Source organism: Pleurodeles waltl, chromosome 6 (assembly GCF_031143425.1).
Source record: "Pleurodeles waltl isolate 20211129_DDA chromosome 6, aPleWal1.hap1.20221129, whole genome shotgun sequence".
NCBI classification, from domain to species: Eukaryota; Metazoa; Chordata; class Amphibia; order Caudata; family Salamandridae; genus Pleurodeles; species Pleurodeles waltl.
This window is the reverse complement of record NC_090445.1, coordinates 1,709,489,809-1,709,511,693: the sequence shown is the minus strand read 5'-3', so window position 1 is coordinate 1,709,511,693 and position 21,885 is coordinate 1,709,489,809. Positions and strand designations below refer to the sequence as shown.

Here is a 21,885-nt window from a genome sequence, read left to right as displayed (position 1 = left end):
GGAGCTTCCCTTTGACCGTGTACAGCGATACGCCGCCTTTTGGCTCGGTTCGCACTATAGAAATACCGTATACATACAGGAGGTCCCAGTAGCTTCAGTGCATCCTTCCTCTTCTACCCATCCCATGTAGTCCACTCATCTCCTACATGTTCTTGTGAGATGTTCTACAGGGAAGGGCAGAGGTTTGTCTCCCGCCACATTCTACTCTTCCTGTTGACGCTCCTCTCGTGTGATGGTCCCCAGGGTTCCGTGCAGGTTATGAAACAGGTAGGCCGAAGGTTCTGTCTCTTGTGCAGTCATTCATCTTCCTTAACCACCTTCCTGATGAAATACTGTCAAAGGAGTGGTCAATACGCTGAAGGTCTCACTTATGTTTTTTTCGCTCTTGTTTCCATCCCTAGGTGGGGAACCTTGGGCAGGCGAACTATGCAGCATCCAAAGCAGCTGTAGAAGGGTTAACGAAGACGGCGGCAAAGGAGCTGGCCAAGTATGAACAGGGAGGAGTCATTTTTGGAGTATGGGACTCTTGAATATGTGTTGTGGACCAGGGAAAGGTGTCTTTGCCCTATGCAGCAGGGATTTGTGGTGGTTTTAGAGGGTCTTCACAGGGCACCTCAGGGATTCATGGTGGTTTTAGGTCTTTGCAGGAAACCGTGGGATTTGGTGTTGGTTTCAAGAGGTGATCTGAGGACACAGCAGAATTGGTGGTAGTTTTAGGTCTTCACAGGACACTGCAGAGATTGGCGGTGGTTTCAGGAGGTCTTCACAGTACACCCCACTTTCCTACAGGGCCACACTTTTGATGCGTGTGGCAATGAGTCCACCGGAACTTAGTGCAGGCTCTTGGTATGCGTCAGGACTTGTGCTACTCAGCTTCTGAAGACCGGTCAGATCACCCAAGCATACGCATGCTTGTCCTGCAGCAGGGCAGGTCGTTACTTGTCACTGAGAAGTCTGAGAGATAGAAGCCTGGAGTCCTCTTCTTGCCATCCTCCTCTGTCCTCCTTCTCTACCAGTGTCTCACTTGCACCCCTTCTGTCTGCTCTCTGACCTCCCCAGTTGGAGACCTCCATTACAGGCAGCCCCTCTCCTTGCCCCCAACCGCTTCTAGTCCCCCCCACGTATGTCTGGCTGTCCGTCCTGTAAGGACCAGTCTGCTCCAAACGATTCAGGTTTGACTCTTCAGACACCTGCCTGGAAATATTGTTTGCTCTTTCAGCCTCCCACAGCTGGGCTCTCTGGCCTTCAGGAAGTCTCCGCTGCTTCATAGCGCATGTTCTGTGTAGGGAAAGGGTATTTAAGCCGCACTTGCATTGATTGCATTTTCCCGGTGCGAGCAAGGATTCATGATGCAGGGAGTTGGCCAGTCAGGGGTCCTGCGGTTACCTGCTCAGTCTTTGGAGTGTGAGGTCTTGGAAGGGGCAATACATTGATATGGGGAGTCGTGGGGATGTCTTAGCATACTTGTGGTAGAGAGCTACGGATCGTAATGTATGGAGGTCGTATGTCCTGGAGTAGGGGCAACTCTAGAATTTTGGATGGTGTGTGTCGGAGTTAGAATTGGAGATAGCCCATCAGGCATTGGGCAAAGGTCTTCTGTGTTGTGAGCAGAGGGGGTCATTTGGTGGGGGCAGAGGTTCAGTGACTGGGAGCCACAGAGTAGAGGTCCAGGTTAGTGGAATGTGAGGGCGATAGTGAGCTGGAGGGAGGGAGGGATAGGCAAATTTGGGGCTGCATCACTAAGTGCAGGTGACCTCTGACCCCTCTCTACTACCTGACATTCTCTCTTGTGCTTTCTTTCTCTCCACAGGTTCGGGATTCGCTGTAACACTGTCATCCCTGGGTTCATTGCTACTCCAATGACTGCCGCCGTCCCACAGAAGGTTCTAGACAAGGTACTTGATGTGTCGGATGGTGTGGTCAGGCCCTAGCATAGTGCTGAATAAATGCACTTGCACATTGCATTGTGTCTGGGGCTGCATGAGTGCTTGTGGACATGCACTGCATCTTTTATTAGACTCATGGCTTAGCATCAGGTCAAACCACTATAACCACAAACTAAGCGGGGAACCCCCGGGACGTGCCAGTTACCGTCATGCATGTCTGTCACTACAGTAACCCGGGCTTCTTAGCTAGTGGAATCTGCCCCCTTCCCCCCACAAGTCCTGAGGCAAGCCAGCTCTGTGCCGCAATGTATCCCTGTGGTGGAAACTGCACCTCATTCCTTCCCCAGGGCTGTAACTGATCCCTGTGGTGGAAACTGCACCTCACCCCCTTCCCCCAGGGCTGTTACTGATCCCTGCGGGTAAACTGCACCTCGCCCCCTCCCCCAGGGCTGTTACTGATCCCTGCGTGTAAACTGCACCTCGCCCCCTCCCCCAGGGCTGTTACTGATCCCTGTGGTGTAAACTGCACCTCGCCCCCTCCCCCAGGGCTGTAACTGATCCCTGTGGTGGAAACTGCACCTCACCCCTACTCCAGGGCTGTTACTGATCCCTGTGGTATAAACTGCACCTCGCCCCCTTCCCCCAGGGCTGTAACTGATCCCTGCGGTGTAAACTGCACCTCGCCCCCTCCCCCAGGACTGTAACTGATCCCTGCGGTGTAAACTGCACCTCGCCCCCTCCCCCAGGGCTGTTACTGATCCCTGTGGTGTAAACTGCACCTCGCCCCCTCCCCCAGGGCTGTTACTGATCCCTGTGGTGTAAACTGAACCTCACCCTCTTCCCCAGGGCTGTTACTGATCCCTGTGGTGTAAACTGCACCTCGCCCCCTCCCCAGGGCTGTTACTGATCCCTGTGGTGTAAACTGCACCTCGCCCCCTCCCCCCAGGGCTGTAACTGATCCCTGTGGTGTAAACTGCACCTCGCCCCCTCCCCAGGGCTGTTACTGATCCCTGTGGTGTAAACTGCACCTCGCCCCCTCCCCCAGGGCTGTAACTGATCCCTGTGGTGTAAACTGCACCTCGCCCCCTTCCCCAGGGCTGTAACTGATCCCTGTGGTGTAAACTGCACCTCGCCCCCTCCCCCGGGGCTGTAACTGATCCCTGTGGTGTAAACTGCACCTCCCCCCCACTCCAGGGCTGTAACTGATCCCTGTGGTGTAAACTGCACCTCGCCCCCTCCCCCAGGGCTGTAACTGATCCCTGCTGCACCTCCCCCCCTCCCCCCAGGGCTGTTACTGATCCCTGTGGTGTAAACTGCACCTCCCCCCTCCCCCCAGGGCTGTTACTGATCCCTGTGGTGTAAACTGCACCTCGCCCCCTCCCCCAGGGTTGTTACTGATCCCTGTGGTGTAAACTGCACCTCGCCCCCTTCCCCAGGGCTGTAACTGATCCCTGTGGTGTAAACTGCACCTCCCCCCTCCCCCCAGGGCTGTTACTGATCCCTGTGGTGTAAACTGCACCTCCCCCCTCCCCCCAGGGCTGTTACTGATCCCTGCGGTGTAAACTGCACCTCGCCCCTCCCCCAGGGCTGTTACTGATCCCTGTGGTGTAAACTGCACCTCCCCCCTCCCCCCAGGGCTGTAACTGATCCCTGTGGTGTAAACTGCACCTCGCCCCCTCCCCCAGGGTTGTTACTGATCCCTGTGGTGTAAACTGCACCTCACCCCTACTCCAGGGCTGTTACTGATCCCTGTGGTGTAAACTGCACCTCCCCCCCTCCCCCCAGGGCTGTAACTGATCCCTGTGGTGTAAACTGCACCTCGCCCCCTCCCCCAGGGCTGTTACTGATCCCTGTGGTGTAAACTGCACCTCGCCCCCTTCCCCAGGGCTGTAACTGATCCCTGTGGTATAAACTGCACCTCGCCCCCTTCCCCAGGGCTGTAACTGATCCCTGTGGTGTAAACTGCACCTCGCCCCCTCCCCCAGGGCTGTTACTGATCCCTGTGGTGTAAACTGCACCTCGCCCCCTCCCCCAGGGCTGTAACTGATCCCTGTGGTGTAAACCGCACCTCGCCCCTCCCCCCAGGGCTGTAACTGATCCCTGTGGTGTAAACTGCACCTCGCCCCCTCCCCCAGGGCTGTAACTGATCCCTGTGGTGTAAACTGCACCTCCCCCCCTTCCCCAGGGCTGTAACTGATCCCTGTGGTGTAAACTGCACCTCCCCCCCTCCCCCCAGGGCTGTAACTGATCCCTGTGGTGTAAACTGCACCTCGCCCCCTCCCCCAGGGCTGTAACTGATCCCTGTGGTGTAAACTGCACCTCGCCCCCTCCCCCAGGGCTGTTACTGATCCCTGTGGTGTAAACTGCACCTCGCCCCCTCCCCCAGGGCTGTAACTGATCCCTGTGGTGTAAACTGCACCTCGCCCCCTCCCCCAGGGCTGTAACTGATCCCTGTGGTGGAAACTGCACCTCACGCCCTTCTCCCAGGGCTGTAACTGATCCCTGTGGTGTAAACTGCACCTCGCCCCCTCCCCAGGGCTGTAACTGATCCCTGTGGTGTAAACTGCACCTCGCCCCCTCCCCAGGGCTGTTACTGATCCCTGTGGTGTAAACTACACCTCGCCCCCTTCCCCCAGGGCTGTAACTGATCCCTGTGGTGTAAACTGCACCTCCCCCCTCCCCCCAGGGCTGTAACTGATCCCTGTGGTGTAAACTGCACCTCGCCCCCTCCCCCAGGGCTGTAACTGATCCCTGTGGTGTAAACTGCACCTCGCCCCCTCCCCCAGGGCTGTGTCTGATCCCTGTGGTGTAAACTGCACCTCATTCCTTCCCCCAGGGCTGTTACTGATCCCTGTGGTGTAAACTGCACCTCGCCCCCTCCCCCAGGGCTGTTACTGATCCCTGTGGTGTAAACTGCACCTCATTCCTTCCTCCAGGGGTGTTACTGATCCCTGTGGTGTAAACTGCACCTCGCCCCCTTCCCCAGGGCTGTAACTGATCCCTGTGGTGTAAACTGCACCTCGCCCCCTTCCCCCAGGGCTGTAACTGATCCCTGTGGTGTAAACTGCACCTCGCCCCCTTCCCCCAGGGCTGTAACTGATCCCTGTGGTGTAAACTGCACCTCGCCCCCTCCCCCAGGGCTGTAACTGATCCCTGTGGTGTAAACTGCACCTCCCCCAGGGCTGTAACTGATCCCTGTGGTGTAAACTGCACCTCGCCCCCTCCCCCAGGGCTGTAACTGATCCCTGTGGTGTAAACTGCACCTCGCCCCCTCCCCCAGGGCTGTTACTGATCCCTGCGGTGTAAACTGCACCTCGCCCCTCCCCCAGGGCTGTTACTGATCCCTGTGGTGTAAACTGCACCTCACCCCCTCCCCCAGGGCTGTTACTGATCCCTGTGGTGTAAACTGCACCTCGCCCCCTTCCCCAGGGCTGTAACTGATCCCTGTGGTGTAAACTGCACCTCGCCCCCTCCCCCAGGGCTGTAACTGATCCCTGCGGTGTAAACTGCACCTCGCCCCCTCCCCAGGGCTGTTACTGATCCCTGTGGTGTAAACTGCACCTCGCCCCCTCCCCCAGGGCTGTTACTGATCCCTGGGGTGTAAACTGCACCTCGCCACCTCCCCCAGGGCTGTTACTGATCCCTGTGGTGTAAACTGCACCTCACGCCCTTCCCCCAGGGCTGTAACTGATCCCTGTGGTGTAAACTGCACCTCGCCCCCTCCCCCCAGGGCTGTTACTGATCCCTGTGGTGTAAACTGCACCTCGCCCCCTCCCCCAGGGCTGTTACTGATCCCTGTGGTGTAAACTGCACCTCGCCCCCTCCCCCAGGGCTGTAACTGATCCCTGTGGTGGAAACTGCACCTCGCCCCCTCCCCCAGGGTTGTAACTGATCCCTGTGGTGTAAACTGCACCTCCCCCCTCCCCCAGGGCTGTAACTGATCCCTGTGGTGTAAACTGCACCTCCCCCCCTTCCCCCAGGGCTGTAACTGATCCCTGTGGTGGAAACTGCACCTCGCCCCCTCCCCCAGGGTTGTAACTGATCCCTGTGGTGTAAACTGCACCTCCCCCCTCCCCCAGGGCTGTAACTGATCCCTGTGGTGTAAACTGCACCTCGCCCCCTCCCCCCAGGGCTGTAACTGATCCCTGTGGTGTAAACCGCACCTCACCCCTACTCCAGGGCTGTTACTGATTCCTGTGGTGTAAACTGCACCTCGCCCCCTCCCCCCAGGGCTGTAACTGATCCCTGTGGTGTAAACTGCACCTCGCCCCCTCCCCCAGGGCTGTTACTGATCCCTGTGGTGTAAACTGCACCTCGCCCCCTTCCCCAGGGTTGTAACTGATCCCTGTGGTGTAAACTGCACCTCCCCCCTCCCCCAGGGCTGTAACTGATCCCTGTGGTGGAAACTGCACCTCGCCCCCTCCCCCCAGGGCTGTAACTGATCCCTGTGGTGTAAACCGCACCTCACCCCTACTCCAGGGCTGTTACTGATCCCTGTGGTGTAAACTGCACCTCGCCCCCTCCCCCCAGGGCTGTAACTGATCCCTGTGGTGTAAACTGCACCTCGCCCCCTCCCCCAGGGCTGTTACTGATCCCTGCAGTGTAAACTGCACCTCGCCCCCTCCCCCAGGGCTGTTACTGATCCCTGTGGTGTAAACTGCACCTCGCCCCCTTCCCCAGGGCTGTAACTGATCCCTGTGTTATAAACTGCACCTCGCCCCTTCCCCCAGGGCTGTAACTGATCCCTGTGGTGTAAACTGCACCTCACGCCCTTCCCCCAGGGCTGTTACTGATCCCTGTGGTGTAAACTGCACCTCGCCCCCTCCCCCAGGGCTGTTACTGATCCCTGTGGTGGAAACTGCACCTCCCCCCCTCCCCCAGGGTTGTAACTGATCCCTGTGGTGTAAACTGCACCTCCCCCCTCCCCCAGGGCTGTTACTGATCCCTGCGGTGTAAACTGTACCTCGCCCCCTCCCCCAGGGCTGTTACTGATCCTTGTGGTGTAAACTGCACCTCGCCCCCTTCCCCAGGGCTGTAACTGATCCCTGTGGTATAAACTGCACCTCGCCCCTTCCCCCAGGGCTGTAACTGATCCCTGCGGTGTAAACTGCACCTCGCCCCCTCCCCCAGGGCTGTTACTGATCCCTGTGGTGTAAACTGCACCTCGCCCCCTTCCCCCAGGGCTGTTACTGATCCCTGTGGTGGAAACTGCACCTCCCCCCCCTCCCCCAGGGTTGTAACTGATCCCTGTGGTGTAAACTGCACCTCCCCCCTCCCCCAGGGCTGATACTGATCCCTGTGGTGTAAACTGCACCTCGCCCCTCCCCCAGGGCTGATACTGATCCCTGTGGTGTAAACTGCACCTCACCCCCTCCTCCAGGGCTGTAACTGATCCCTGTGGTGTAAACTGCACCTCGCCCCCTCCCCCAGGGCTGTAACTGATCCCTGTGGTGTAAACTGCACCTCCCCCCTCCCCCAGGGCTGTTACTGATCCCTGTGGTGTAAACTGCACCTCGCCCCCTCCCCCAGGGCTGTAACTGATCCCTGTGGTGTAAACTGCACCTCACCCCCTCCCCCAGGGCTGTTACTGATCCCTGCGGTGTAAACTGCACCTCGTCCCCTCCCCCAGGGCTGTAACTGATCCCTGTGGTGTAAACTGCACCTCGCCCCCTCCCCCAGGGCTGTAACTGATCCCTGTGGTGTAAACTGCACCTCGCCCCCTCCCCAGGGCTGTAACTGATCCCTGTGGTGTAAACTGCACCTCGCCCCCTCCCCCCAGGGCTGTAACTGATCCCTGTGGTGTAAACTGCACCTCGCCCCCTCCCCCCAGGGCTGTTACTGATCCCTGTGGTGTAAACTACACCTCGCCCCCTTCCCCCAGGGCTGTAACTGATCCCTGTGGTGTAAACTGCACCTCGCCCCCCTCCCCCAGGGCTGTAACTGATCCCTGTGGTGTAAACTGCACCTCCCCCCCTCCCCCAGGGCTGTAACTGATCCCTGTGGTGTAAACTACACCTCGCCCCCTCCCCCAGGGCTGTAACTGATCCCTGTGGTGTAAACTGCACCTCGCCCCTTCCCCAGGGCTGTAACTGATCCCTGTGGTGTAAACTGCACCTCGCCCCCTTCCCCAGGGCTGTAACTGATCCCTGTGGTGTAAACTGCACCTCCCCCCCTCCCCCCAGGGCTGTAACTGATCCCTGTGGTGTAAACTGCACCTCGCCCCTTCCCCAGGGCTGTAACTGATCCCTGTGGTGTAAACTGCACCTCGCCCCCTCCCCCCAGGGCTGTTACTGATCCCTGCGGTGTAAACTGCACCTCGCCCCCTTCCCCAGGGCTGTAACTGATCCCTGTGGTGTACAGTACACCTCGCCCCCTCCCCCAGGGCTGTAACTGATCCCTGTGGTGTAAACTGCACCTCGCCCCCTCCCCCAGGGCTGTAACTGATCCCTGTGGTGGAAACTGCACCTCGCCCCTTCCCCCAGGGCTGTAACTGATCCCTGCGGTGTAAACTGCACCTCGCCCCCTCCCCCCAGGGCTGTAACTGATCCCTGTGGTGTAAACTGCACCTCGCCCCCTCCCCCCAGGGCTGTAACTGATCCCTGTGGTGTAAACTACACCTCGCCCCCTTCCCCAGGGTTGTAACTGATCCCTGTGGTGTAAACTGCACCTCCCCCCCACTCCAGGGCTGTAACTGATCCCTGTGGTGTAAACTGCACCTCACCCCCTCCCCCCAGGGCTGTAGCTGATCCCTGTGGTGTAAACTGCACCTCACCCCCTCCCCCCAGGGCTGTAACTGATCCCTGTGGTGTAAACTACACCTCGCCCCCTCCCCCAGGGCTGTTACTGATCCCTGTGGTGTAAACTGCACCTCGCCCCCTCCCCCCAGGGCTGTAACTGATCCCTGTGGTGTAAACTGCACCTCACCCCCTCCTCCAGGGCTGTAACTGATCCCTGTGGTGTAAACTGCACCTCGCCCCCTCCCCCCAGGGCTGTAACTGATCCCTGTGGTGTAAACTGCACCTCTCCCCCTCCCCCAGGGCTGTTACTGATCCCTGTGGTGTAAACTGCACCTCGCCCCCTCCCCCAGGGCTGTAACTGATCCCTGTGGTGTAAACTGCACCTCGCCCCCTTCCCCAGGGCTGTAACTGATCCCTGTGGTGTAAACTGCACCTCGCCCCCTCCCCCAGGGCTGTTACTGATCCCTGTGGTGTAAACTGCACCTCCCCCCCTACTCCAGGGCTGTAACTGATCCCTGTGGTGTAAACTGCACCTCACCCCCTCCCCCAGGGCTGTAACTGATCCCTGTGGTGTAAACTGCACCTCGCCCCCTCCCCCAGGGCTGTTACTGATCCCTGCGTGTAAACTGCACCTCGCCCCCTCCCCCAGGGCTGTTACTGATCCCTGTGGTGTAAACTGCACCTCGCCCCCTCCCCCAGGGCTGTTACTGATCCCTGCGTGTAAACTGCACCTCACCCCCTCCCCCAGGGCTGTAACTGATCCCTGTGGTGTAAACTACACCTCGCCCCCTCCCCCAGGGCTGTAACTGATCCCTGTGGTGTAAACTGCACCTCGCCCCTTCCCCAGGGCTGTAACTGATCCCTGTGGTGTAAACTGCACCTCGCCCCCTTCCCCAGGGCTGTAACTGATCCCTGTGGTGTAAACTGCACCTCCCCCCCTCCCCCCCAGGGCTGTAACTGATCCCTGTGGTGTAAACTGCACCTCGCCCCTTCCCCAGGGCTGTAACTGATCCCTGTGGTGTAAACTGCACCTCGCCCCCTCCCCCCAGGGCTGTTACTGATCCCTGCGGTGTAAACTGCACCTCGCCCCCTTCCCCAGCGCTGTAACTGATCCCTGTGGTGTACAGTACACCTCGCCCCCTCCCCCAGGGCTGTAACTGATCCCTGTGGTGTAAACTGCACCTCGCCCCCTCCCCCAGGGCTGTAACTGATCCCTGTGGTGGAAACTGCACCTCGCCCCTTCCCCCAGGGCTGTAACTGATCCCTGCGGTGTAAACTGCACCTCGCCCCCTCCCCCCAGGGCTGTAACTGATCCCTGTGGTGTAAACTGCACCTCGCCCCCCTCCCCCCAGGGCTGTAACTGATCCCTGTGGTGTAAACTACACCTCGCCCCCTTCCCCAGGGTTGTAACTGATCCCTGTGGTGTAAACTGCACCTCCCCCCCACTCCAGGGCTGTAACTGATCCCTGTGGTGTAAACTGCACCTCCCCCCCTCCCCCCAGGGCTGTAACTGATCCCTGTGGTGTAAACTGCACCTCACCCCCTCCCCCCAGGGCTGTAACTGATCCCTGTGGTGTAAACTACACCTCGCCCCCTCCCCCAGGGCTGTTACTGATCCCTGTGGTGTAAACTGCACCTCGCCCCCTCCCCCCAGGGCTGTAACTGATCCCTGTGGTGTAAACTGCACCTCACCCCCTCCTCCAGGGCTGTAACTGATCCCTGCGGTGTAAACTGCACCTCACCCCCTCCCCCAGGGCTGTAACTGATCCCTGTGGTGTAAACTGCACCTCGCCCCCTCCCCCAGGGCTGTTACTGATCCCTGCGTGTAAACTGCACCTCGCCCCCTCCCCCAGGGCTGTTACTGATCCCTGTGGTGTAAACTGCACCTCGCCCCCTCCCCCAGGGCTGTTACTGATCCCTGCGGTGTAAACTGCACCTCGCCCCCTCCCCCAGGGCTGTAACTGATCCCTGTGGTGTAAACTGCACCTCGCCCCCTCCCCCAGGGCTGTTATTGACTCCTGTGCCTCATACCTGCCTCCGCCACACAGTAGTGGACCTCTCTGCAATGTATCTGCCACCCTCATGCTGTTTCTCATCTTCACCCCTGTTCTCTACCCCCAGTGGTCTCCTCTTTCCTCAGCTGTTACTGTCACCCGCACTCCCTCTGGCTGTTGCTTGCAGCTCCTGTCTGTGCCCTGCTCCTCTTCTAAACTACCTTCACCACAGACTATAACATTTCCACGGGCTTTACGTTCCCGCCCGCTTTCAGCCTCTTCACCTCGGGCTAGAATCCTCTTACTCTGGAGAGAACATGTTCCTTCAACATGCAATTTGACCCTCACTCTTACTTAGTAACCCTATAACTTATATTTCAGACCCCTTTTCCCCTCCCCCTGGCCCTCACACACTGACTCTGATTTTCTCTTCTAAGCTCTAACGTTCCCCTCTGGCCCCAACCTGCTGTTCTGATCTGTAAATAGCCCCCGGCAACTCATTTGTCCCTGTAGGCTCTCACCTGCCCCACAGGTATCTTCACCGCCTGTCTACACTCTACTTGCCTTCCCCAGCTCATTTTCTGTGCCACCCACTCTGACTTGTTTCTCTAGACTGGATAGTAACTTACTTCCTTTCGACTGCAACTTGCTCCCCTAGCCTGCATCTTACTCATTTTATTTGTAACCTGTCTCTTTGTTGCCCCTTCGGGCTGTAATATGCCCCTCTCTCCCCACCAGTATCTTAGGTGCCCTTCTAGAATCTAACTTGCCTTCCCTCGCTCTTTTTTTGTGCCTCTTGCTCTGACTTGTCCCTCTAGACTGGGTTGTAACTTACCTCCTTTCACTGTAACTTACCTCTCTACCCTGAGTCTTATCCCTCCTATTTGTAACCTGGCTCCGTGTTGCCCCTCTGGGCTGTAATTTGCCCCTCCAGGCCTGTCTGCCCCCCTTACCTTGCCACTGAGGGAACCATGTTGTCTGCTGTGGTCAGATCTGGCAGGTGCCAGGTGGCAGTGGGGAGGGTGTAGCAGTCGCTCTGTAGTTGGCACACTAGTTGGCACACTCCCAGCAGCTCTGATCCATGCTCCTGTTCCTGGCGCTCACTCTCGTCTCTTCTATTAGTTTGCAGGGATGGTGCCTCTGGGACGTCTCGGGGACCCCTCAGGTGAGTGAGGTGCTCATAGGGTCTTAAAACCTCTGATGCTGGATGAGTGTGAGGGGTATGAGATGTTATAAGAAACGGTATGTGTTATGTTGTGTTATGTCATGCTGAATGTTATGTCAAATGTATATTATGTATTGATAGTTCCTTGTTAACCACTTGCCGTAGCTCTCAGTCCTTCAAAGTGCCCCGGGAGGCTGAATGGAGAGCGAAGGGGCTATGGGAGATGGAATGCATTATGGGAAACCAATCTGATTCACAGAATTGGACCCTTTACAAATGCAAAAGGGCTTTTTCCAATTTATCAAACCCTTATTGGGTTTCCGTAGCAATACGAAGTTGCAATTTGGGTTTGCACCCAAATACCGATACAGGATTTGGAAGGAACGTGTTTAGGGCATCCTTTCCAAATAGCAAATTGTAGTGGTATGTATTAATGTTTTGCGACTAAAATGCAGTCACAAAATATTCGTATTTTATTGATACCTCAAAGGAGATGGAACCCTTTCCCTTTGAGAATGTTAAAAAAACAAAACAAAAAAAAAACATTTTTAAGAGCAGGCAGTGGTCCCGCGGGCCAGTCCCTACTCATACAAACTGAAAGTTAAACATTTAAATTTCCTTTTTTTACCTCATTCCTTTAAGGAAAACAGGCAGCATTTAAAAAAAAAAAAAAATTATCCATACGAAATCACAGCAGGCCAGCGTCCTTGTGATAGCCATCATTCCTTATGGGTTGCAAAGTACGACGTACCTCATTAATATTCATGAGGTTAGTCGATTTGCATCCCAGTAGGAATCGCTAATAAGAAAAGAAAGGTTTCATACATTAGAAATAGCGCTCTCCGGACTGTGATTCGCAGAAAATTGCAATTGAAAAATCGCTGTTGCCAGTGCTAGTCCATGTGGCCCGTTGCTCCCTAATTCTCATGGTTTTCAGGGCGCTACGCTTTCACTGCAATATCTTTGTATAGCTCTTAAAGCAAGAATGCCCTATGAATTCATGAAGGAGGGGCTAACAGAACTAAGATCACACGACTGTGCCTAATTCTGGTCCTGCTCGGCTGACTCTTGCTCTGCAGGGCATTATCTTTTCAACGCTTTGCACAGATCCTCATCATATGTGGGACCCTCTTGAGTTTGTTGACAGGGGCCCCACAAAAACATCAGAAAAGCTTGACCAACAGTTTGGAGCTGTTGCAGGTTTTCTAAGTGTTCTGCACGCAACTTAGTGAGGTTTTGTGTAAAAACTTTGCAGACTTTCTTTTAAGTCATCCACAAAGCAGCAACTTGTGAACAGAAGTCTACACCAGTTATAACCTTACGGTTGTGAAGTTTAGTGACCATTGTGCCAAGTTTTCATACTTTAAAACACATTTGTTTAAATATGCTCTACATATGCTGCCTCCTGCCAGCCTCCTCTCCAGTAATGATCTGGCTGATCGTGCCTCCCATCATATGCCATGGTGCCAGTGGGCCAGGGTGGGGAGGTAGGCCGAGCCAGAGTCTGCGCCTTGGCCTTGCGTCAACATCATGGTGTGCACAACTGCGTCGGGAAACGGAGCTGAACGGGCTTGTCTGCACCCCCTTCCCTGTCTCACCTGTCACTTTTGCCTTCCACCAGCAATAGCTGTCCTGGCACAAGCCATGGACAGACAGGACCTAACTGGGCCTTGGTTCCCCGACCACGAAGGTCCCAAAGGATGCTGCACCTGAAGGCATGAAGCACCCCTGCTTCCCCTGAGCCGGAGGAACCACCCTGCACTCTGTGTGCCAACGCACCTTCATCTGTCTTCAGGCAACGGTGATAGGTGAGGACCAAAGATCTGGTCCTCTGCAACACAGAGGAGACGCGCCAGCTGCTGCTCCTTCTCCTCCCTGGACCACATTAAACCACAGAGAAGACGCGCCAGCCGCTGCTCCTGCTCCTCCCAGGACCACATTAAACCACAGACAAGACGCGCCAGCCGCTGCTCCTTCTCCTCCCTGGACCACATTAAACCACAGAGGAGATGCGCCAGCCGCTGCTCCTTCTCCTTTCTGGACCACATTACACCACAGAGGAGATGCGCCAGCCGCTGCTCCTTCTGCTCCCTGGACCACATTAAACCACAGACAAGACGCGCCAGCCGCTGCTCCTTCTCCTCTCTGGACCACATTAAACCACAGAGGAGCCGCGCCAGTCGCTGCTCCTTCTACTCCCTGGACCGCATTAAACCACAGAGAAGACACGCCAGCCGCTGCTCCTTCTCCTTTCTGGACCACATTACACCACAGAGGAGACGCGCCAGCTGCTGCTCCTTCTCCTCCCTGGACCACATTACACCACAGAGCAGACGCGCCAGCCGCTGCTCCTTCTACTCCCCGGACCGCATTAAACCACAGAGAAGACGCGCCAGGCGCTTCTCCTTCTTCTTTCTGGACCACATTACACCACAGAGGAGACGCGCCAGCCGCTGCTCCTTCTCCTCCCTGGACCACATTAAACCACAGACAAGACGCGCCTGCCGCTGCTCCTTCTCCTCTCTGGACCACATTACACCACAGAGGAGACGCGCCAGCCGCTGCTCCATCTCCTCCCTGGACCACATTAAACCACAGAGGAGACGTGCCAGACCCTGCTCCTTCTCCTCTCCGGACCGCAGTAAACCACAGAGGAGACGCGCCAGCCGCTGCTCCTCCTCCTCCTCCTCCCCAGACCGCATTAAACCACAGAGGGGACGCGCCAGCCGCTTCTCCTCCCTGGACCACATTAAACCACAGAGGAGATGCACCAGCCGCTGCTCCTTCTCCTCTCCGGACCGCATTAAACCACAGAGGAGACGCGCCAGCCGCTGCTCCTCCTCCCCAGACCCCATTAAACCACAGAGGGGATGCGCCAGCTGCTGCTCCTTCTCCTCCCTTGACCGCATTAAACCACCGAGGAGACGTGTGAGAAAGTAGCCTCTTTCTAGCCTTGTTACCCCCACTTTTGGCCTGTTTGTGAGTATATGTCAGGGTGTTTTCACTGTCTCACTGGGATCCTGCTAGCCAGGGCCCAGTGCTCATAGTGAAAACCCTATGTTTTCAGTATGTTTGTTATGTGTCACTGGGACCCTGCTAGTCAGGACCCCAGTGCTCATAAGTTTGCGGCCTATATGTATGTGTTCCCTGTGTGGTGCCTAACTGTCTCACTGAGGCTCTGCTAACCAGAACCTCAGTGGTTATGCTCTCTCATTTCTTTCAATTTGTCACTAACAGGCTAGTGACCAATTTTACCAATTTACATTGGCTTACTGGAACACCCTTATAATTCCCTAGTATATGGTACTGAGGTACCCAGGGTATTGGGGTTCCAGGAGATCCCTATGGGCTGCAGCATTTCTTTTGCCACCCATAGGGAGCTCTGACAATTCTTACACAGGCCTGCCACTGCAGCCTGAGTGAAATAACGTCCACGTTATTTTACAGCCATTTTACACTGCACTTAAGTAACTTATAAGTCACCTATATGTCTAACCTTTACCTGGTAAAGGTTAGGTGCAAAGTTACTTAGTGTGAGGGCACCCTGGCACTAGCCAAGGTGCCCCCACATTGTTCAGGGCCAATTCCCCGGACTTTGTGAGTGCGGGGACACCATTACATGCGTGCACTACATATAGGTCACTACCTATAAGTAGCTTCACAATGGTAACTCCGAATATGGCCATGTAACATGTCTATGATCATGGAATTGCCCCCTCTATGCCATCCTGGCATAGTTGGCACAATCCCATGATCCCAGTGGTCTGTAGCACAGACCCTGGTACTGCCAAACTGCCTTTCCTGGGGTTTCACTGCAGCTGCTGCCAACCCCTCAGACAGGTTTCTGCCCCCCTGGGGTCAAGCCAGGCTTGTCCCAGGATGGCAGAACAAAGGACTTCCTCTGAGAGAGGGTGTTACACCCTCTCCCTTTGGAAAATGGTGTGAAGGCAGGGGAGGAGTAGCCTCCCCCAGCCTCTGGAAATGCTTTCATGGGCACAGATGTGCCCAATTCTGCATAAGCTAGTCTACACCGGTTCAGAGGAACCCTTAGCCCTGCTCTGGAGCGAAACTGGACAAAGGAAAGGGGAGTGACCACTCTCCTGACCTGCACCTTCCCTGGAAGGTGTCCAGAGCTCCTCCAGTGTGCTCCAGACCTCTGCCATCTTGGAAACAGAGGTGCTGCTGGCACACTGGACTGCTCTGAGTGGCCAGTGCCACCAGGTGACGTCAGAGACTCCTTCTGATAGGCTCCTTCAGGTGTTGCTAGCCTATCCTCTCTCCTAGGTAGCCAAACCCTCTTTTCTGGCTATTTAGGGTCTCTGTCTCTGGGGAAACTTTAGATAACGAATGCAAGAGCTCATCAGAGTTCCTCTGCATCTCTCTCTTCACCTTCTGCCAAGGAATCGACTGCTGATCGCGCTGGAAGCCTGCAAAACTGCAACATAGTAGCAAAGACGACTACTGCAACTCTGTAACACTGATCCTGCCGCCTTCTCGACTGTTTTCCTGGTGGTGCATGCTGTGGGGGTAGTCTGCCTCCTCTCTGCACTAGAAGCTCCGAAGAAATCTCCCGTGGGTCGACGGAATCTTCCCCCTGCAACCACAGGCACCAAAAAGCTGCATTACCGGTCCCTTGGGTCTCCTCTCAGCACGACGAGCGAGGTCCCTCGAATCCAGCAACTGTGTCCAAGTGACCCCCACAGTCCAGTGACTCTTCAGTCCAAGTTTGGTGGAGGTAAGTCCTTGCCTCCCCACGCCAGACTGCATTGCTGGGAACTGCGACTTTTGCAGCTACTCTGGCCCCTGTGCACTTCCGGCGGAAATCCTTTGTGCACAGCCAAGCCTGGGTCCACAGCACTCTAACCTGCATTGCTCGACTTTCTAAGTTGGTCTCCGGCGACGTGGGACTCCTTTGTGTAACTTCGGGTGAGCACCGTTTCACGCATCCTCGTAGTGCCTGTTTCTGGCACTTCTCCGGGTGCTACCTGCTGCTGAGAGGGCTCCTTGTCTTGCTCGACGTCCCCTCTCTCTCCTGACGCAATTTGCGACATCCTGGTCCCTCCTGGGCCATAGCAGCATCCAAAAACGCTTACCGCACGATTTGCAGCTAGCAAGGCTTGTTGGCGGTCTTTCGGCGGGAAAACACTTCTGCACGACTCTCCACGGCGTGAGGGATCCGTCCTCCAAAGGGGAAGTCTCTAGCCCTTGTCGTTCTTGCTGAAACCTCAGCTTCTTCTGTCCAGTAGAAGCTTCTTTGCACCCACAGCTGGCATTTCCTGGGCATCTGCCCATCTCCGACTTGCTTGTGACTTTTGGAGTTGGTCCCCTTGTTCCACAGGTACCCTCGACTGGAAATCCATAGTTGTTGCATTGCTGGTTTGTGTCTTTCCTGCAGTATTCCCCTATCACGACTTCTTTGTCCTTTGGGGAACTTTAGTGCACTTTGCACTCACTTCTCAGGGTCTTGGGGTGGGCTATTTTTCTAACCCTCACTATTTTCTAATAGTCCCAGCGACCCTCTACAAGGTCACATAGGTTTGGGGTCCATTCGTGGTTCGCATTCCACTTTTGGAGTATATGGTTTGTGTTGCCCCTATCCCTATGTGTCCCCATTGCATCCTATTGTAACTATACATTGTTTGCACTGTTTTCTAAGACTATACTGCATATTTTTTGGTATTGTGTACATATAACTTGTGTATATTTGCTATCCTCACTCTGAGGGTACACTCTGAGATACTTTGGCATATTGTCATAAAAATAAAGTACCTTTATTTTTAGTATATCTGTGTATTGTGTTTTCTTATGATAGTGTGCATATGACACTAGTGGTACTGTAGGAGCTTCACGCGTCTCCTAGTTCAGCCTAAGCTGCTCTGCTAAGCTACCATTATCTATCAGCCTAAGTTGCTAGACACCCTATACACTAATAAGGGATACCTGGGCCTGGTGCACGGTGCAAGTACCCCTTGGTACTCACTACAAGCCAGTCCAGCCTCCTACAAGACGCGCCAGCCGCTGCTCCTTCTCCTCCCTGGACCGCATTAAACCACAGAGGAGACGCGCCAGCCGCTGCTCCTTGTCCCTGGACCACATTACACCACAGAGGAGCCGCGCCAGCCGCTGCTCCATCTCCTCCCTGGACCACATTACACCATTGAGGAGACGCGCCAGCCGCTGCTCCTTCTCCTCCCTGGACCACATTAAACCACTGAGGAGACGCGCCAGCCGCTGCTCCATCTCCTCCCTGGACCACATTACACCACTGAGGAGACGCGCCAGCCACTGCTCCTTCTCCTCCCTGGACCACATTACACCACAGAGCAGCTGCTGTGGGGCCCGGGGACTCCTCTGGTTATCCTCATTGTCCCATCTGGTGCCACAGTCCCACGGGTGAGGCGGGTTCTGCCTGGAGCTTGTCAGGAGCTGCACCTTGGACATCTAGACAGATTTTGTGAAATAAACCTCCCGCTTTAGCAGCACCCATGACCCCGGGAGGTTGTTTCCTTCTGTGAAGAGATTGACTCCTCTTCGTCAAGTAAAGTTACTCTCCAGGTAATCCTCTCATTCTGGGTGGCTCTGAAGGTAACAACCATGTCGGCCTTTAAGTGACACGTTCGCACAACGGCGCCAACAGTCATAGACGCACAAACTCACATTTCACACGTGAGGATACAGTCACTCATTTGTAGTCACTGCAGACACCTGTGGCCTTGAAAGAGCGCAGACGGCGAAGGCAGGCCGTGGCCATCTCTGTATTTTGTGGGTTCCCTCAGGGGTGGACGTGGGTCTTCCAGAGCACTTCTTGGAACGGTAGCTATGACCTTTCACCCCGAAAGCGACCATATCCTCAAACCTTCTGGTGGAGTCTGCCTACCGAGCCCCCTCCCAGAAGACCTCCCCCGGGCAGTACCCAGACCCATTAGTGCCAAACTACAAAGGCAAGACGCGAACCTAAAAATAACCTGTGAGCTCTCAGTCACGGCTCGCGGCGTAAAATGAGTTTCCGTGAGTGAACTAGACCGGCCTAAGTGCAGCGGAAGTCACCAGTGGACATCAGAGGCAAGCTCGGTTCGTGGAGCTCTGCTACATGGTCCTGTAACCTGGTAAACTGAAAGCCGTACGTCAGTGCAAGCCCTCCCGCCCCGACCCCCTGGGGGCAGCGTTGGAAGGGGAGGACCCACCTCTGAATCCACCCTGGTGCTGGTCTGAGCCTCTCCAGACCCATGGCACAGCCCTAGGGCACAGAGACATGCTGGCCAGGCGTTGGCAGGGGTGGACCCACCTCTGAATCCACCCTGTACCATTGGAGGAACCATGGTGATGGCCTGAGCCTCTCCAGGCCCATGGCACAGCCCTAGGGCACAGAGCCATGCTGGCCAGGCGTTGGCAGGGGTGGGCTCATCCTCTGGATCCACCCTGGTGTTCCAGGCCCATGGCACAGCCCTAGGGCACAGAGACATGCTGGCCAGGCGTTGGCAGGGGTGGACCCACCTCTGAATCCACCCTGTACCATTGGAGGAACCATGGTGATGGCCTGAGCCTCTCCAGGCCCATGGCACAGCCCTAGGGCACAGAGCCATGCTGGCCAGGCGTTGGCAGGGGTGGGCTCATCCTCTGGATCCACCCTGGTGTTCCAGGCCCATGGCACAGCCCTAGGGCACAGAGACATGCTGGCCAGGCGTTGGCAGGGGTGGACCCACCTCTGAATCCACCCTGTACCATTGGAGGAACCATGGTGATGGCCTGAGCCTCTCCAGGCCCATGGCACAGCCCTAGGGCACAGAGCCATGCTGGCCAGGCGTTGGCAGGGGTGGGCTCATCCTCTGGATCCACCCTGGTGTTCCAGGCCCATGGCACAGCCCTAGGGCACAGAGACATGCTGGCCAGGCGTTGGCAGGGGTGGACCCACCTCTGAATCCACCCTGTACCATTGGAGGAACCATGGTGATGGCCTGAGCCTCTCCAGGCCCATGGCACAGCCCTAGGGCACAGAGCCATGCTGGCCAGGCGTCGGCAGGGTGAGACCTCGTGTGCCCGGTCCATCTCTGGGTTTGGTTTTATTTCTGGAGGGGCCCAGGGTGTCTTTGTAAGGACTCTGACTGCTCAGCTGCCTCCATGGTGGACTGTCCCAGGACTGTGGAGAGATGGAATTATACAGACACCACCCTTAGGCAGCATGGTTTGTGTAAGTTACTGTGATGGTGCCCGTTACACACGAGTATGTTTTCCAGTGGGCGGGGCACACCCTCGCCGAGCCCCCTTCCGGGGCTGTTGTTTACTCGGGCGCTGTCCTGATCACGGTTCTGGATTCCTCCATTTCTAGGACCTCGTCTTGTGGCCCCTGCATTGGGCTGTCGTGAGGGCCCCGGAGACCTGTTTATGTCCCATTTCTTGGCCACTTTCTTGATGCTGTGTGAGATGCGCGTCAATAAATCAGTGTACACGGAATGCACTGGTGCAGTCAGTGCACAGGGCTCTCGGGCTCCCTCCCCAGACCGGGATGTGATCATAGGCTGCATCGCATGTGCCACATATGACCTCCAGCAGGACTCACTCCGGCCCCGTCTGGGCTTCAGAGATAGGTGGTCGTCCCCGAAATATCCGAAAGATGCCTCCGTGATGGGGGCGTGAGCTCTCCACGCCCTCCGCCCGCCGCCCTCCTGCCCGGCGCTACAGTAAAGCAAGTCAAGGCAGCTGCCTTACTGCACCGCGCTATCAGTCGCCACAAGGGGGCGCCATACTGCGAGCCGCTCCTCGCTTTGGAAATCACAGGTGCCTGGAGCTGCCAAGTTTCCCAGACCCACCCCTGATGTGCTGCTCCAGCCCAGGTGAATTATGGGACTTGTAGTTATTTTTTTATTTTATTTTATCAAGCTACAAGTCCCAGAATTCAAAGAAAAAATGACTTGGGCTGTAGCAGCACAAAGTGCTTGGACCCGGGAGCGTTGGCAGCGCTGCCTGATTGGCACGTGTGCCCTGGTGGGCACAGCTCTCTTGCACTGGAGGCAGCGCGTGGGATCAGCTGCTTTGCCCACGTGCCCGAGCCACGGGGGATACAGTATTTCAAAGAAATCACAAGGTAGACGCATGCAGACTTCTAGCGCTGGTGCGCTTCGGAGCGCTTCACTCGTGACGGTGGGGGCCTAAAGGACTGCAGTGGGCACTGACACGAAAATACCTTCAAACAACTCTGCTTTAAAGCAGGGGGTGCAGGAGTAAAGCTTCTCACAGCTCTTGTGTATGTGAGGTGACTGTGTGTGGGGGGGTGGGGGGGGTACATTTATGTGACACAATCATGCCAATGGCTGCTTCAGTGTTTCCAAAGTTAGAAAGTCTGATAGATGTGAACTTTGCCAACGAAGATGCCACTTTACCGCGACTATAGCGCGTCTCCTGTACCCTCGCACCAGCACTTACCCATGATCCTCTCTGCCTCCAGATGTGGCCGATGTCTGCGCCTTCCTGGCCTCCGATGACAGCGCCTACATCACGGGCGCCTGCATAGAAGTCACAGGTACGTAGGCGCACTCCCGCGGTGGCCACCGGGGGGCGGCAGAGCTCCGCGGAAGGGGCCGCACCGGCTTCAGGGGGGTTGCATCAGGATGGGGGTGATGTGACCGCATTTCTGCACTCCTTGGATGGGCCATGGTGCCGCATGTAGGGTGCCCTTCCTTAAGGGTCGGCCATCTGGACACCATAGAGCAGGGTGTTACCGCCCCCAGACGCGAGTGCAAGGGCTTAAACAGCGCTTCCGAGGCACTTTCTGGAAGCAACTCTTCCACTCTCTGTACAAGAGAGAGTCTTGCATTTTTGGCAGCCTCTGTTCTTTGAGGGTGAAGTTGCTGTTCAGGAAGAATCTAAGTGACTTTGCATTGAGTGAAAGTTGAGGTTTGAAGCCGTCAAGGTTCAGGTCATTGTGTCAAGTTTGGATTACCTCCTGTTTGTTGCTGTTAACAAATGAAACAGATTGTCTTGGTTGGGCTCAGCTCCAAGTGGGGGCCAGATATCCAGCTCTAGATTATGTGCAGGTACTGCCTGAGGTGTGGGTGTCTATCAGAGGAGACTTTCAAGCAGAGGTCTGTATTCACATCATATCAATC

The 21,885-nt window shown here is 56.1% G+C and overlaps 1 protein-coding gene across 2 annotated transcripts in view; it reads left to right on the top strand.

Annotated features, from left to right (window-relative positions):
* Positions 1 to 21,885, top strand: part of HSD17B8 (hydroxysteroid 17-beta dehydrogenase 8) — a 75,334-nt gene that overhangs the window by 29,944 nt on the left and 23,505 nt on the right. Inside the window, exons 5-8 of one of the 2 annotated variants that reach the window (XM_069241891.1) lie at positions 402 to 487; positions 1,811 to 1,895; positions 11,740 to 11,782; positions 21,225 to 21,299. In XM_069241891.1, the coding sequence (XP_069097992.1) occupies positions 402 to 487; positions 1,811 to 1,895; positions 11,740 to 11,782; positions 21,225 to 21,299 (289 nt within the window). The remainder of the gene's footprint in view (positions 1 to 401; positions 488 to 1,810; positions 1,896 to 11,739; positions 11,783 to 21,224; positions 21,300 to 21,885) is intronic. The other variant, XM_069241893.1, reaches the window with a different exon arrangement.